This window comes from Anoplopoma fimbria, chromosome 10, assembly GCF_027596085.1.
Source record: "Anoplopoma fimbria isolate UVic2021 breed Golden Eagle Sablefish chromosome 10, Afim_UVic_2022, whole genome shotgun sequence".
In the NCBI taxonomy this organism is placed as follows: Eukaryota; Metazoa; Chordata; class Actinopteri; order Perciformes; family Anoplopomatidae; genus Anoplopoma; species Anoplopoma fimbria.
The window spans coordinates 23107022-23125000 of record NC_072458.1 but is presented as its reverse complement, the minus strand read 5'-3'; the positions used below and the strand labels follow the sequence as shown (position 1 = coordinate 23125000).

Below are 17979 nucleotides of genomic sequence, written 5' to 3'. Positions count from 1 at the left end.
ATATTCATTAGTATTAATTAAGATAAATACAAATAACAAGGTCATAACTTTAATATTATTATTAATATAAAATAATATTCATTAGTATTAATTAAAATAAATACAAATAACAAGTTCATAACTTTAATATTATTAATATTATAAAACAATATTCATTAGTATTAATTAAAATACATACAAATGACAAGTTCATAACTTTATTATTATTATTCATATTATTAAAAATATTAATGTTATTAATATTATTATTAATATAAAACAATATTCATTAGTATTAATTAAAATAAATACAAACAACAAGTTCATAACTTTATTATTATTAATATTATTATTACACTCTCAATATATATATTGGTATCAGCTTCAAAAATCCTGTATTATTATCCTGTATTATAAAATAAAGAAAAACTCCTCTTTGTTTTAGTGCTTACAAAAAATTAAAAAGTAAAAAAAACCTCACAATGAAATATGTTTTTAAAAATGAAAGAGCTGTTTTTGTGCAGGAATGAGCCAAATATTAACTGAAAGTCAACTACCAGCATCCACAATAGAAAGACTGATGTAATACCGTTAAAGAGAATATACACCTTCATAATAAAGTAAATGTGTGCTGTGTTTCCTGACTTCTGAAACATTTGACTTGTTTTTCAGGGAATAAATGGCGAAGACGATGAACGGAATCACGTTGATTCAGAAACTCACGAAGATGAAGGACCAGCGGCAGTCATCATCAGGTCGAAACCAACACGATCAATGAGTGTTTGTTTGATGAAATGATCAATCAATCAATTCATGGATAATTCAGTTGACAGAAAATGATGATTGTTTGTTTATTATCAGTTTTAAATTCCATCTTTTGTCTCCTCAGACATTTCAGTGTCTTTCAGATCGCTGCTCTCTGTCTTTATGCGTTACAAAGTGTTTATTTACACAAAAACAACATTCACGTAATCATAAATCTCTCTAACTGAACCTTCTGTTGTGTTTATAGGAAATCATCAAGGATTCAGAACACTGCAGGTAAGAACAGCGGCTTGAAAACTCGTCACAAAAAGTCGCCATGGAAACTTTCATTGGTTTATTTAGTATAGTTTTATTTTCTCATGATGATGTAAATGCTGTTTTCAGAGGCTTTAGGTGAATGTGATTACACTATTGGATACAGGTGACTTCAGTCAGTCAAATCAACATGTATAGCAACATCTGTGTGTGTGTGTGTGTGTGTGTGTGTGTGTGTGTGTGTGTGTGTGTGTGTGTGTGTGTGTGTGTGTGTGTGTGTGTGTGTTTGTGTACATGTGGACATCCAGGTGGAGGAAGGAGGAGCGGGCTGAGGAGGAGCACCAGGTCGACCAAACAGATCAGCAGATATCAGGCCTCCAACATGTTCGACAGCTTCACCGTCAGGTGAGACACTGAAACAAAAAAAAGATTTGACAGGAAAATAAATATACTTTCACTATTTTGCTGATTTGATAAAGTCCATTCATCTTTCCCCATTTGTTCATCGTTCCAGCTTCTCATTTGTGAGGATGTTTTTGGATAGTACACTGAATATTTTCAGGTTTTGGCCTTGTGACTGTAAAAAAAAAAGCTAAGTTATCAACAACTTTATGAAATATTAAAAGGCGTTTTTTACTATTTTCTGATGTTCTGTAGACTAAATGATTTACCAAGTGAACATAATCGTTAGTTTGGCCCTAGTTGGTGTTGTTAGGTGAAAAAACTGGGTAGTTTAGGAAAAACTGACAAATGAACTTTGTTTGTCGGCTGATCTGTTTTTGATTCTTTGACTTCTGCTGGACGACTTCTTCACATCTGAACTTTGGTACTTTGGTTCCCACTGATTTTGAAACCAGTCTTTGGGATTAGCATGTAGCATTTATTTATCAATCATCTCCTCCACAGTCTCCCACGCATTGGGCAAATAAATACTGTCATGGATGTGATAAGGGTCTAATATTCAGAAACTCAGAAGTTTAAAGTTACAAATTTCCAAGAAAAAAACTTGTATAATCTCTGATATTACGTTGGTGTATTTACGGGAAACAAATTGTTGAAAATGTATGAGAAAAAAACTCAAATCACTATGTTAGACCCAAATTGATAAAAATGGCCTTAATACGCAGTCATAGATAATAAAGAGATTTAATCTGAATAATGAATATTTCCTTCTGCTCTGGTGTCTCTGCAGCAGCACGGCCACGTCGGTCCTGAAGAGGGTGAACTACATGGAGACGAAGAGGCCGCTCAGTAACAACAAAGACGGGGTGAGTAATGTCACGTTTCCATCCTGACAGTAAACGCCTCCCTGATCTGATGTTCTCTCTTTACACTCATGTTTGATGAGGCTTCCTGTTTTAAACACAGATGTTTATGACTTCTATGAGACACACTGTGGTTTAATCTGTTGCTCTTCAGACTCGTCTGGAGCAGGTTTAATTGATCGCATGTCAATTTGTGCAATTTACACTCTGGATTTTATGCATTTTAGTACAATATAGTTGCAGTTTAGAGTCATTACAAAACTTTGAGTTGTGTTTAATGCAGGTTAAGATTTGGTTTTAAAGATTTCTGCCTCCACCTCAACACACTGAAGGTGAATGGAATGGATTTGTGTTGCTTAGAGTGTTGAAAAACTAATTCTTCTTTAATCTTTAAATATAAATGGAGCACCAGCCCTTGTTTTTGTGTTTTTGTGTTTTCAGAGATGACACAGTTTAGATTTGTTGCTCTCAAACTGATCTCAGAATGGAGTTTAATTGATAAGGTGTCTTAATCAATCAGATTATATTGACTAGATGTGACCTGAGTGAGAGGATGATTGTGATTAAAGGTCTCGATTAAAGTCGTATCAGTCGACTAATTGATTGGTGGATTCTAGAAAAAAAAGAAGCTGTTTTCTGCCTCTCAATTATGCTTTTCTCTGTTTTTCACAATAATATGAATATCTTCGGGTTTTTGAAAACAACAAAAAAATTACCTGGGACCTTGACAAACTAGGATGTACATTTGATACTTTTTTCTGACATTTTATAGACCAAACAATTATTTGATTAATCTGGAAAATAATATGAAGATTCAATAAATATAAAAACAAATAACTAAATCGTTATTGCATCCATATATTAAATGTTGAGGGGAATTGTTATTCTTTTTAAAGTTTGGGATATGTCAATGATTAGCAGCAACCGTTGATTTTGATGCATTATTATTTTTTTGTGCAGAAAAACAGCAAATATTCTCCATTAACATGAAAAACATTGTGGTTTTAATGGGATTCAGTGGGACATTTTGGGGTCTGGAGGTTTGTATTTCGATGAACACAGTTTATATTAGTAGGTGAGGTTGAATTTCCAAAAGTAGAGAAAAAATCTGCATTATCTTAATAAATTTTTTTTAAAGACCAAAAATTCCTATATTGATGTATAACCGTTGATGCCATGATTTCTTGTGATATGTCTAAGATCTACTAGCGTACCGCTGCCTGTACGTTGTGTGTCGTGTAGTGGTTCTGAGTTTTCTTTCAGTGTGTTTTTGTGTGATTCAAACTGCAGGAGATCTTCTCTAAAGCTCCGAGGAAGAGAACACCTGAGCCTCCTCAGATGGAGCTCAGCGACAGCGAGGAGGACGGCGGTTCGTACCAACGTTTTAAGATCTAGAGAGGGGAGAAGAATATCTGTGCAGAGAGGAAGATCTCCCTGTTGTCTCTTCTGTTATATAAACCGTTATTTTTTCCAGGTGGAGTCGCTGACGTGGACATCAGACAGGTAGCGGTTGCCGAGGACGACAGCAGCTGCAGCGCCGACCAGAACTTTGACGCCAAACTGAGTGCAGCCTCGTCGCTCTACCAGGGACCCAGCAGTGGTACGGCACTCAAACCAGTAACACGGCACTCAAACCAGTAACACGGCACTCAAACCAGTAACACGGCACTCAAACCAGTAGCACGGCACCCAAACCAGTAACACGACTACAATAATCAACCAGAGCACAAGACAGGGAGATAAATCCTGCTTTGTACTGTGAAAAAAAAAAGAAATCACATTTTATATTTCAATGTTGATCCTCTCAGATTAGTTAAGCACAATGTTATTCACAAAAGTCCAGCTCTAAACACACGGTTCTGATGTTTTTCTGTGTCGTTGTTCAGAGTTCCTGAGGGGAACCTTCAGGATCAGCGCCTCCGGACCGAACACGACCCGCAGAGCAGCGTTCAGGTCAGACTTGTTGGGCAGAATTTAGAATTTATCTCTGTTCTGTAAACAAAGTAAGATGTGCAAAACCTGGAGCAGCGTTGAAATAAAATGTCACAACATAAGTAACATGTTCGTCACTGAGGAAACTTTGAAAGAACAATGTGTTTTGATCGCGTTTGGCATCTTTGTTTTTTATTTTTTAATGTAATTTACCAAGAAAGATCACTTTATTGACCCCAAGTTGATCAGGTTTAATCTGGTTTAGCTTTGAAATCAAGAAATGCAAAGTTACACCAGCAGTAAATGAGAGAAACATTAATTTAAATTAAGTTTGTCTCTGGTCTCAAGAAAATGTATTGCTTAACAGGATGCGGCCTCACAAAGAGACCAATCATGTTAACATTTTAATGCTTCAGAAAACAGCCACTGCTCTGAAGAGTCCTAACCTCCGTCTACCTGGTTTATCTTTTCCTTTCATCCTTCAGACCAACAGAGAGCATGATTTCTGAAGAAGACGACGACTCTGACGATGAAGTGCGAAACACTGGAAAGGTCTCCGGAAGGTCAGTAGGTAGATGATGAAGCTCTTCACTGAGGGACATCAACAAGAACCCTTCCTAACGTTTAGTGGATGAACACATCCCTCGTTGTTCTTTGCTCTGGATTATCAGACTGTAAATACACGGCTGCTGCTCAGAACGGACACATTTATCCAAATCCATCAAACAAAATAAGTCCCTGAACTCAAATAAATCTTTGTCTTTTGAGATCTTTAAGTCAGAGTTTATAGAGTTGAAGAGATTGAGGAGAACGATGTTACCACTCTCACGTCTGTACATAAATGTGAAGCTACAGCTTGTTAGCTTAGCTTAGCATAAAGACTGGAAACGGAGGGGAACAGCTAGCCTGGCTCTGTCCCAGCACCTCTAAATCTCAATAATTAACATCTTATTTGTTTAATATGTACAAAAGATGATGTGTAACTTCTGACTTTTCTGTCTTGATTAAATGTGTGTGTCACTGTGGTGGGATCAATCCTCATTTATGTGTTTTGGTTCTTTCCTGCCAGCCGTCGGCCGATCGGCCTTCGTACTGAGGATCTTCTGGGGACTCGCAGGGACAAGATGAACGCCGGAGCAGGTCTGGCAGATATTGATCCCATGGCTGTCGACCAATCGGTGTGTTTGAATTAAACAGTTACTTTTACTTTGTGATGATTTAGAGGGAAATATGCTCATGACACCCTCCTCTCTCTCTCACTTCCTTCCTTCCTCTCCTTCCCCCCTCAGGTGGGGTTTAACAGCATCGGGGGTCTGTCGGGTCACATCTCCGCTCTGAAGGAGATGGTTGTGTTCCCGCTGCTCTACCCAGAAGTCTTTGACAACTTCAAGATCCAGCCTCCCAGGTAACACACACACACACACACACACACACACACACACACACACACACACACACACACACACACACACACACACACACTCATAAATGTGTATAAGAAGTGGGGATTTGGTTGTCCCATCTTGGCTTTTTTGCAACCAGTGAACAGGAAGTGACCATATTAGGACTGAGGAGGAGTGACGTAGAGACGCCGTATACGTCTCTGGTGTCGACCTGTCAATCAGTGTGTAGCCCCGCCCTAAAGCATCCCCTGCTTTATGGTCTGTTTGACTCTAAATGGAGCATCATTTACTAAATGAACATCATGCTGTATTGAAGAAGACTTGAAACTAGAGATTGAGACCATAAACTCATGTTTACAATGTTTACTGAGGGAATAAATCAAGAGAGAAGTAGAGTCATTTTCTCATAGACTTCTATACAACCAGAGGAGTCGCCCCCTGGTGGACAGCAGAGAGAATGCAGCTTTAACACATGAAGCAGTGACTTCACTCTTCAGAATTGGAGGTTGCCACTTGCTCATGACTCATATATTTGAGTTGCGATTATTCAAAGTTTAAGATGTTTTCTAAATGTCTAAATGTGGATTCCTTTGAAAACGTGTAAAAGCACATTTATTGCAATAAGTCAGAGACAGACAGACTCTTATTTTAAATTCAGGAGGACTAATTGAACATCTTGTATCCGTCTCTCTCTCTCTCTCTCCAGAGGTTGTCTGTTTTACGGACCTCCTGGGACGGGGAAAACGCTGGTTGCCCGGGCGCTGGCCAACGAGTGTAGCCACGGCAACAGGAAGGTGTCCTTCTTCATGAGGAAGGGAGCCGACTGCCTCAGCAAGTGGGTGGGCGAGTCGGAGCGGCAGCTGCGGCTTCTGTTTGAGCAGGTGACTCACCCGAAAAACACACCTGCTCAGACATCAATGTGTTTGTCCTCTGAGATCTGAGGAGAGACTCTGAGGTTTTATCTCGATGTCTCTGGTCTGCAGGTATCCTGACTGTCTGTGTCGAGATCTGTGTACTTATACAAAAGCTGCTGTTTTAACCCTAACGACATCAGTGTTTCAAGATCTGGTATCTGTGACAGTGGGCTCGTCTATTCAGTTCAATTCCATGCTTGTATACTAAATACAAGATTAAAGATTTGTTTATTCAAGCTTTTTGATGACAGTCTTTGTGTGTGTGTGTGTGTGTGTGTGTGTGTGTGTGTGTGTGTGTGTGTGTGTGTGTGTGTGTGTGTGTGTGTCGTCCTCAGGCCTATCAGATGCGTCCGTCCATCATCTTCTTTGACGAGATCGACGGCCTGGCTCCGGTCCGATCCAGCAGACAGGACCAGATACACAGGTCAGAACGGACAAACTGAATATTTGGAATATTTCACTTTGCTTTTTCAAGCAAAACATCACATTGACACGAGACATGTAGACATTAAATGATAAAAAAAACTAAACAAGACAACAAAAAACAACTCAAACTTAAACAATGACAATAAATGACTGTTTCTCTGTTTGTGTCGTCCCGTCCGTCCTGCAGCTCCATCGTGTCCACCCTTCTGGCTCTGATGGACGGGTTGGACAGCCGAGGGGAAGTCGTCGTGATCGGAGCGACAAACCGTCTGGACTCCATCGACCCGGCGCTGCGGCGGCCCGGACGCTTCGACAGGGAGTTCCTCTTCGGGCTGCCCGACAGAGAGGTGACCTGGTCTCATGATACCGAATACATCATACATTCAGTAAAGGATCCTTTGTGATCGTTTCCCTTTGTTGTGCGTACATAAATACAGAAAGGTTTTAACTAGATGCTGAAAATGAGAGCCTTGAAGACTCTTCTCATCCTCCGTAAACTCACAGGATCACTTTAATTACTTGAATCCTTTTTTTTTAGCAGAATTTTGTTGTTAAAATGATAAAATTATGATTTTACACTAACAATGTGGTATATTCATTTTATTCGGAGCCATTTGCACAAACAAGATGAAGTGAGCCCAGGATTCTTTTCCTTCACATTTTACATCCAATTCTTGGAAATCCTGATTTCGGGGAAAGACTGACGTGGTTTTCGGTTTGTGTTTCAGTCTCGTAAAGAGATTCTGAAAATCCACACCAGGCAGTGGAAACCTCGTCCGTCTGACGATTTCCTGGAAGAACTGGCCGAGAAATGTGTTGGTGAGAGAGATTTTATTCAAACCAGTATCTTGTATTGTTTAACAGATTGTTAGATTAAGAAATTACACACAACAAAGAGCAAAATCACATTTTCTAGACATAAAAATGAAGTTAAAAAGAAGGATGCTGTACATGAAAAGAAAGTCACATTATAATCTAATATCAATTTTCTTCATGAGTGTCAGAAAAAACATCAGCGGCCTAAATAAGACAATTTATATTAATACAAATACTGACAAACATTGTTTTAACACTTATTATGTAACTGTACCAAAAGGACAGTTGTTCCAGAAATACAGAATAGAATCACAAGTGAAGTGAAACATTGACCTTTGACCTTTAAAACACTGCAGGTTTGTGCACCGTTATGTGTCTCTGCAGCACAGAATGCATCGGCCTTTTAACTGCCTTCCTGTCTCTCAGGTTACTGCGGCGCCGACATCAGGGGCGTGTGCACCGAGGCGGCTTTGTGCGCTCTGCGGCGCCGATACCCGCAGATCTACGGCACGTCCCAGAAGCTCCTGCTGGACGTCTCCTCCATCACCGTCGGCGGCTGCGACTTTGTGGCGGCCATGAGGAAGATGCTGCCGGCCTCCCACCGCTCCGCCGCCACGCCCGCCAAACCCCTGTCGCCCGTGGTTCACCCGTTGCTGGGCGCCGCCCTGTGCCGCATCCTGGAGGCTCTGCAGAGGCTGTTCCCGCACGCCGAGCAGGGGATGAAGAGGAAGAGGGAGACGGGTGAGTCAGAGTCAGAACATTTTTTATTAAATATCACATCTTTTATTAAACGGTTGTTTTCTGCTCACAGATCTGACCTCTGGGATCCTCGATGACGGCCTGATGGACGGAGAGGACGACGGCTCCAGCACATCCAGCATCTCCACACCCTCCACCTCCAAGAGCAGGAACCTCCTGCACTTTGCCAGGTGAGTCTGAACTACAAATATGTGAAAAGAACGTATTTCTGTACATGTACATGTTAAAGTATTGAAAAAATAAATGTAATCTGAAAGTCAACGACAACTGAGCAAACTAGTGATTTATTTATTTTATTTATTTTATTTATTTTATTTATTTTATTTATTTTATTTATTTTATTTATTTTTTATTTATTTTTTATTTATTTTTTTTTATTTATATTTGTACTTATTTATATTTGTACTTATTTATATTAATACTTATTTATTGTCTTTGTTAAGGGTGTTATATGTGTATGTTTCTCTCCTGATTTGTTCTGTTTTGTTTAAAAATTAAATATAAAAAAAGAGCTCCTGTTTTCTCTGCTGAGGACATTTCTTTAATGTACTCTCACATCTTTAGTTTCCCTCTTTCTCTTATTATTCTCCCCTCCATCACTTAACTACACCTCTCTCTGCGCTCCTTTCTCCCTTCAGGAGTGCAGCCAAACACCCGACGTCGCACCGTCCCAGAATGCTCCTGGCCGGTCGTCCTGATTCTGGTCAAACCTCCCACCTGGCTCCGGCTCTCCTTCACGCTCTGGAGCGCTTCACCGTCCACAGTCTGGACTCGGCGGTTCTGTTTGGGGTCAGCGGCGTCTCCCCGGAGGAAGCCTGCGCTCAGGTGACGCCTCAGCAAAACACTTAACCTGAGACTTAAGTTAATAACAAAAGAGTTGAGGCCTGAGGAGGTTTGTTGGTCCTGATTAAGACAAAAACTCTGGTGAGTAGAAGAGTTCAGCACATGGAATGAAACTCTTCAGGAAGTAGATTAAAAATTGTGTTTCACCAGGTAATAATAATAATAATCTTTATTCATATCACACATTTCATACAGACTATGAAGCTCAAAGTTCTGTACATTTAAAAATGAATAAATACATAAAAGCCTTCCTTTTACATAAAATATATAAATAAAAATGGTAGGAAGAAAGCGTGCATTTTTCACCCACATTTTAAGTTCATAAATTTTAACAGATGAATAAGAACCGGAAACATTTGATATTTAAAATGGAAAAAATAAATAAAAAATGGTTCATCATAAAAGTGTTTAAAGGCATAAAATGTAATTTGAAAGAAGCATGTTGGACTCTAATGGTTTTGGGTCAGCTGTTCACAGTTTGGAAGCATAAATGAACATTTTCTTTTTTGAGCAGTATTGAGGAACTAGAAACACATGGTGAAATGTTTGCTACTTCCCGTCTTACTTTTATTACTTTAGCTGTCCTTGAGTGACACCTGGTGGTGATTAGAAGCAACTGCAGACGTTTCTTCAGACGGCGCTCTGGTGTAAAACAGTGTCTTGTCACCTTTGAGCCTCAGAGAACCTGAAAACCTCCCCGTCCTCCTCTGCTCCCTCAGGTGTTCTGTGAGGCCCGGCGGACGTCTCCCAGCGTCCTCTACGTTCCCCACATCCAGCAGTGGTGGGAGACCGCGGGGTCCTCGTTGAGGGCCTCCTTCCTCAGCCTGCTGGGCGGCGTCCCCTCCCTCTCCCCCATCCTCCTCCTCGCCACCTGCAGCGTCCCCCATGGAGAGCTGGACCCAGAGGTGGAATACTTAAATAATACATTTGTGTGTCTGAAACTAAATGCATCAGATGGGAGGTTTTTTTGTCCACATGAATCCAAACTGTTTGCAGAAAAACAATTAATAGGAGGGGAAATAAAAACATAATGAAAGTGCTCTGACTTTAGTTTCTTTCCCTCAGATTCAGTCTCTGTTTCGGGAGGAGTACGGGGAGGTTTACCGCGTCGGAGTTCCCACCCGGCAGGAGAGGGTCGACTTCTTCAGAGACCTCGTTCTGAACCAGGCGGCCGAGGCTCCGCCCTCCAGGAAGAGTGTGTGACAATCAAACCATGACATAACATGTAAGAAGTAAAATAAGTGAGATGTTGTTTCTGACCTCCTCCTCCACCTCCTCGCAGTGACTCAGGCCATGGAGATCCTTCCCCTGGCTCCCATGCCTCCCCCCCGCCAGCTGCCGGATCAGGACCTCCTCCGCCTGGAGGAGCAGGAGGAGGACGTGCTGCGGGAGCTCCGCCTCTTCCTGCGTCACGTCACCGAGCGCCTGACTCTGGACCGCCGCTTCAAGGCCTTCACCAAACCGGTCGACATAGAGGAGGTGAGAGGATCCTGTTCAGTAAACGGAAGTAAACCCCAATAATTTCAGAACAACTCAGCAAACTAGTGATGTTGTTTCGTCAACGGCTGCTTCCAGAATCAAGATTTTACTTTTGATTTCATCTCTTCTAAGTGGACCAAAACTCCTCAAGGTGTTCGGAAAAAACAAAAACCTAAACATCTCACAACAAACACAAAAAACTGTTTCTTCTGGTCTCACAAATCCAAATGAAATGTTATGAAATCAAGTTGTTTCTATGAGAGTCTGTTCTGGAAAACATCCAGTGAAAACTCTCAGCTCTTATTTGAGCCGTTACTTTAAACTAGTTTACGTCAGCTAAATTATTCTCAAGCTGCAAAGAGTTTTCCAACAAATCACATTTATTCAGACAGTAATAAAAGTAGATATTTTTTACTTTTTAAAACTCAGAAACATTTATACAGCTTGCTTGAAACTGTCCCAAGAGAATAATCACCAAGCTTCACCAGAAAGCATCTGCTTAGCTGGCAGAGGGGCTCCCTGACCTTCACCTACACAATGCCACTGAAAGAGACAAGAACCAACCAGGAAGAGACTCAAAATTACCACAAAGACACAAAAAAAACAGGCAAAACAAAGTAGAAATGTAAAAAAAAATAACCACAAAGAGATGCCAAACAGCTGCAACGAGACACACAGAGAGTCACAGTGACACAAAGCAACTCCAAAGAGTCTAAACAACCTTAAAGTCCTCGTGTCTTGATCCCATGAAGGGGCGATGTCGGGGCCTTTTATATATTTGTGCCCTGTTGCCTCGTAATTCGCTCATGCTTTGATCCTTTTGATTCCTTCCCTTCTTCCTCATCCTCCTCTTCTTCTCCGTCTCCATCCAGGTCCCGGACTACATGTTGGTGGTGAAGAAGCCCATGGACCTCTCCACGCTGCTGACCAACATCGACGAGCAGAAGTACGTCACCGTCGGAGAGTTCATGTCGGACGCCGACCTCATCTGGCAGAACGCCCTGGAGTACAACCCGGACAGCGACCCCATGGGTGAGACACACAGCGTCCCAAAGGACCGAAATACATAAATACATTAACACGGAAATGATTCCACACCAGAAGACCTTTATCTGCTCTTTCACGGAGGGTTTTTATCCTCCAATTTATTCTCTTTATTCCTTCACTGTCTCTGTGAAACACACTGAGCAGGTGATTCCAGGTGAAAAAGCTCTGATGTTTATGTCCTCCGTCACATCCACGTCGGTCATGAAGCAGACGGGGTTCAGAAAGCTTAGAGACGTCTGGAGGTTTTATTTGCTGAAGATGAATCCTCCGTCTGAGCCGGAGGAGAGAAGTGAAACAGAAGCAGAGCTTTTCACCTGGATTCACCTGAGAAACGTAGAAACGTGGTGAAGAAAATGAATCTGCTACAATTTTGATATTTGGTTTGATTCCAGCTTTTCAAATGTGAAAATTCTCTCCATTTCTTTGTTTTATATGGTTTTTAAACACATTGTAAACTGGATATTTTGGGGTTTTTGACTGTTGGTCGGACAAATCAAGACGTTACCTTAACCTCCGGGAATTGTTTTACTATTCTGTGATATTTGGAAGACTTAATTATTCAATCAATCAATTAATCCCCAAAAATATGGATTTAATATATTAAGCAATAATGAAAATAATCGTTTGAAACAAAAATCTGATATTTTAGAGAGTGGATTTCTCATCATAACGTCTTTTTGCAGAACTGAAACCCATTTAATACAACTTGCTGTAATATATATTTGTGGAATTAATGTTTTTTTGTTAATATAAATGTATTGATTTTTAAAGTTAACAAACAGACACACCCATCAACATCTAAATCAACAACAACAGAAATAAATACAGAACTGAAAAAGCCACAGATGCTGCAGTTTATAAAAATGAAATTTAAACTTTCTAGTCAGAAATAAAAGAATAATAAACTGATATTTGGGAAATCAAGCAGAAATAACAACGTGGGTATTAAAATATATCATGAATTAATGGTTTTAATGTTATATAGGAACAAATGTGACACTAAAGTTAATGTATTCTACTATCTATTTGTGTGTGTGCGTGTCAGACCGTCACATCCGTCACCGGGCGTGCGCCCTGAAGGACACGGTCCGCGCCATCATCAGAGCCGAGCTGGACGAGGACTTTGAGCGAGCCTGCCAGGAGATCAGAGCGTCACGCATCAACAGAGGTGAAGCTCCCTGAAGCTGCTGCTGCCGCCTCCTCTTATCTCTGTTTGTGTGAACGCTCAGACCTTTATTTTGGTTATTTTTCAGCCACTTCCTGTGGGAGCGAGACCAACTCAGAGAAGGCCGACAGCAGAAACAGCCCCGGACCTCGACGTAAGTCCACCAGGAAGAATGAGATGTTTTTGTTTTCTTTAATGATGTCTGACGTCTTTGAGGGAGAAATGAAAGCTTCTGCACAGACCAATGATTGGAGATAATCAATAACCTTAACAAGAGGTCCCGTCCTCGGTGTTCTACATGTGGGTTTCTTTTATTTAAAGACAAATGCTTTATTCTTTAGACTGAAATTAAAGAAACTTTTAGTGATTTAGTGACATCTAGTGGGGAGTTTGTAGATTGCAAGCAACATCATGACCCTCCGCTCAGCTCTCCTTTACAAACGTGTTGAAGAACTACGGTGGCCCTTTAGGTACAGATGAGTTGATTTATAGTTATTTATAGTTAAGATAGAACTAAATATTGTTTCTAGAGCAGCGACAGTAATGTTTACAACAGCAAAGTCACTTTATAAAGTCATTAATATCTCACTGGAAACAAATCTAACATGTTAATAAAATAAACAACATTTCTGAGGGAATTTTATAAATGATAATAATCATTAATGAGGAACACAGATATCAGATATTATCACTTGTAGTCCTTTTGTCCTCTGTCCTTTTTAGCTTGTTTGTAAATACAAAAAAAAAGCCTTCAGGTAACGTGAAAACGCGAAATGCTCTCTCTAGAGTCAATGTTCAGTTTGTCCGTTCTGGGCTTCTGTAGAAACATGACGGACTCCTTGGAAGACGACCTGCTCCTTATATGAATCGAAATGAATGGCTTTTTTTAAGCTAAATAAAACATTACGATTCTAGTTTCAGGTGATTATACACTAATGAAGACAATATATTCAATTTCTGCCAATTAATCAGCTAACTTTCACACACTGTTCCTTTAATAAATACATGTGAAAACAGCTCATAACAAACAGCTTTCAGACCGAAAGTTCACTCAAAATCTGAATAAAACAATATTTTTTAAATGTATTAAAAGGACAACTAGAACAGATATATTAAATTCTAGATTTTTCATTCGGCTCCTCCTAAAATGATTGCTGAGAAATCCTCATCATCACTTTGTCAAATGTCTCATGTTGGATGGAAATTAGCGTTTTTTTTTTTTTAAATTTGGCTGCTCTGTTGCAGCATAACGTTCAGTGTTCACTCAACAATAAGAGAGAAGTGAAGTGAAGCTCCAAGGACGAGAAGCTGCAGAGTTTATTTCATTGAAGCATCAGAGTGAAAGAGCAGACGAGGACCGGGAGAGTGCAGATGAAAAGAGAAAAGTCAAGGGAGGAGGACGAGGAGATCAAGTGGAGAGGAGAGCAGGTCTGATTGCCTCCTTCACTTCTCCTCTCACTTCCTTTTACAGCTCGTAAGAAAAAACGTTACAAACAGCCGAGAAAATCCAAGTGGAGCACCGGCGTCATTAAGAGAACCAGGAAAAAGAAGATCTCGTCCTGCTCGTCCAGCAGGGGGAACGCCGAGTCGGGCCCGGAGGGAAACGGCGTGGGAGTGAGAGCGGCGAACCTGAGAACCTTAAACGGCGTCCAAAATGGAGACCTTGTGAACGGATACCACCACGCCGAGTCAGAGGCCAACACGACCACGAGGAGGCCGAGGAATCGAACCCCGGCCTCAAAGGCGGCGGTGAACGGGGTTTGTTTGACTGAAATAGGTCTGTGTGCGCGTGAGAGCCGAGCTACGCTGCTGCAGCTTCAAAACCACCGCAGATATAAAAAGTGAAGTAAAACGTTCGCTTCTGCTTTTTTCACGCCGCCTGAACGAGCTCCAACAGGCCGACGCCTCAGACCCCCGAGGCTCCACAAGAGTCTGGGCATCGAGCCAACAGGAAACACAACACCGAGCCGAGGACGCAACCTTTGTCTCTGATATCTGATCAAAGCTGAACGCTCAAAGAAATGTGTTTTTGGTTTAGTCGACATGTGAGGATGTCACTTCTAAAAACACTTTTATTAATGATTTAGGGAACAATTAGGGAACCACATAGAACCATTTTTGTGTGGTTTTAGATTTTTTGGTCGTAAATCTGCAATGAACTTTGTGCTTTGTTCAGGCGCTTATTAAAATAAAGGTTTAGTGTGTACGAGGTTAAAGGTGACCAGCTGAGGTGGTTCAACATCTGATCAGGATCAGGAGATATATATATATATATATATATCTCCTCAAATAAAACCAAAACTCAAATAAAACTTCATGTAAACGATTAAACATTACTTAAACATGCATCCAAAGCTTCATGTGTTAAAGCTGCATTCTCTCTCCTGTCCACCAGGGGGCGACTCCTCTGGTTGTATAGAAGTCTATGAGAAAATGACTCTACTTCTCTCTTGATTTATTCCCTCAGTAAACATTGTAAACATGAGTTTATGGTCTCAATCTCTAGTTTCAAGTCTTCTTCAATACAGCATGATGTTCATTTAGTAAATGATGCTCCATTTAGAGTCAAACAGACCATAAAGCAGGGGATGCTTTAGGGCGGGGCTACACACTGATTGACAGGTCGACACCAGAGACGTATACGGCGTCTCTACGTCACTCCTCCTCAGTCCAAAAGAATGATTCCTCCTGTTCTTCGTCTTCCTCCTCAGGAGAGCGTGACAACGGGCGGGAGACAGGAGCCAACATGGCCGCCTTGGAGCAGATGCAGCTGTTCAACAGGGAGATGCTCGACAAGGAAACGCCGCCGCTGGTCGTCGATCACAACAAACTGAGGGTGAGTCGACCACGCTGTGCATAGATGGATGGTTTGAACACAATCGGATGTTCGCTGCCTACTAAACTCTGAAGTATTTAAATCTCAGAAAACCTTAATGTTTTTGTTTTTAGAAGTGTTGTCGTGTATTTCAGGGCGTCCTCAGCAGAGCCGTGGATCAAACGGAGGACCATGAGGTCGAGCCGCTGGAGAAGCTTCACGCTCTGCTGGCTCAGTGCATCTACAGACACCGAAACGACCACAACAAGACGAAGCTCGTTCAGGTACGAACATCACACCGAAACAGAGACGATCAAACAAAACGGAAATCCAATTAACCCTTCGCTAAGTCCCGCCCCCTCCGTTGATATCAACAGATGAGGGAGAACGTTGTGCTCCTCATTTTCTGTAACCAGTGTAGCATTAAAGCATGTCCATTCGACTCTTTATTCTGTTTTTATGAATTCAATAGCAGAAGTAGTGTTTCAGTTTTTACCTTTTATTTATTTTTCCCTCCAGGAAATGAAGAAAGAAATCGACAGCTTCTCTTGATCAGGTCTATTTAATAAAACCTCAGTGCATTCAAACAAGTTGTTTACTCCTCTTTTAGTTTTTTGTACATTTTGATAAAGACACACATCGATTTACCTCAATATTTATTCTGTTCTAATTAATTTATATTAGAGTATTTAACAATGTGACCACTGTATAATAGATATGACCATGTTATATTATTTAACTCTTGAATAACTTGAATAAAAGCCATTGAGGCTTCATAATAATCATTGTTTGTGTGATTTCTGTGCTGCAAAATTATTGTTTTTCTTTTTTGTGCTTCATATTTACATTTGTTGAATTCTAAATATCTTTAGAACACAATCTGTGGTGAAGTACTTTGCTAAGTATAGTTTTTAGGTACTTGATTTCAATGTCATTCATACTTATACTTCCCTACATTACAGAGGCATACATGTTTTTATTATGTCACAGCTGTAGCACAAAAAAAAGATATAATGCTCATAATCATACGTTGTTATTTATTTATAAAAATACCTGAAAGTACATCAAATTTGCCGTACTTGTACCACTTGCAACAACACTACTTAATGTGTTAATGCAACAGTAATAATACTTAATAATGTCACTTTAATACTTTAATTACATAGTTTTTTGAAAATAGGTCACTAATGCTTTTTTACTTATTTTATCCTTAACTTTTACTTGTAACAGAGTATTTTTACATTGTTGTACAAGTGCTTTTACTTAAGTAAAGGCTCAGAGTAGTAAACATTAAAGCCCCTGTGACTTTAGAACAGTGTGTGACTGACACTTCTTGCATAACTACAGCACACAGTGAGAACACAGTGAGAACACACTCCTGACGTCGGCCTGTGACGTAATGACGTACAGATAAAAAATGCCGTCAAACTCACGTCAGCACGCAGACGTTCATATCCGTTTAACAGGGAGACCTTCAAAATAAAGTCATTGGAATTAAGCAAAACAAACACATAATACAGCAATCAATGGAAATAACAATACATTAGATTCTAAATAAATCATATACAAATAGATATAATTCTGTATTTTTATTTATAGGAAGAAAAATAATTAATACAAAAAGATTACATTTTGAAAAAAGCTGTAATTATACAAAAATAATAACCAAAATATTTTGTTTTTAATAAATATAACACTTCTATTGAACTAATTTATACAACCCGTATTGTTATTATATAATTAAAACAGTATTTATATTATAAAAACATTAATTTATAGTTGTATCTGAGAACAAACCACATATCAGGAATTTAATGTTTTTTTTTTTTACATTTATCTGATGGCTTTTGCAGATTCAAATTATTACATAATATTAATCTAATTAATTTCAATTAATTAATTATAAATTAATTTCATTGAATTCATTAATTACATTTAATTTAATATAATTAAATTAATTTAATGAATAAATCAACCCAGAAGTATATAAAATATGTGCAATAAAACCCCTCATTTTAAATGTGCTTTTGTTATTTATATTTTTATTAATCTAATATTAATCTTAAATGAATTAATTAAATGTACTTTTGTTATTTATATTTCATTAATCTAATAT

General features: G+C 39.6%; 1 protein-coding gene across 1 annotated transcript; it reads left to right on the top strand.

The window, feature by feature from the left end:
* Positions 1-681: 681 nt before the first annotated feature.
* Positions 682-16567, top strand: LOC129096840 (ATPase family AAA domain-containing protein 2-like). The gene is made up of 26 exons (XM_054605517.1): positions 682-734; positions 992-1020; positions 1308-1404; positions 2192-2267; positions 3555-3633; positions 3739-3864; positions 4151-4217; positions 4682-4759; positions 5266-5374; positions 5486-5601; positions 6306-6480; positions 6849-6937; positions 7127-7286; positions 7668-7758; positions 8182-8496; positions 8567-8684; positions 9153-9339; positions 10077-10262; positions 10423-10552; positions 10640-10836; positions 11709-11868; positions 12929-13051; positions 13137-13202; positions 15760-15884; positions 16019-16147; positions 16383-16567. Exons 3-26 carry the CDS (start codon positions 1382-1384, stop codon positions 16413-16415), a joined length of 2958 nt encoding a protein of 985 aa, XP_054461492.1. The 5' UTR covers positions 682-734; positions 992-1020; positions 1308-1381; the 3' UTR covers positions 16416-16567.
* The last annotated feature ends 1412 nt before the right edge of the window (positions 16568-17979 follow it).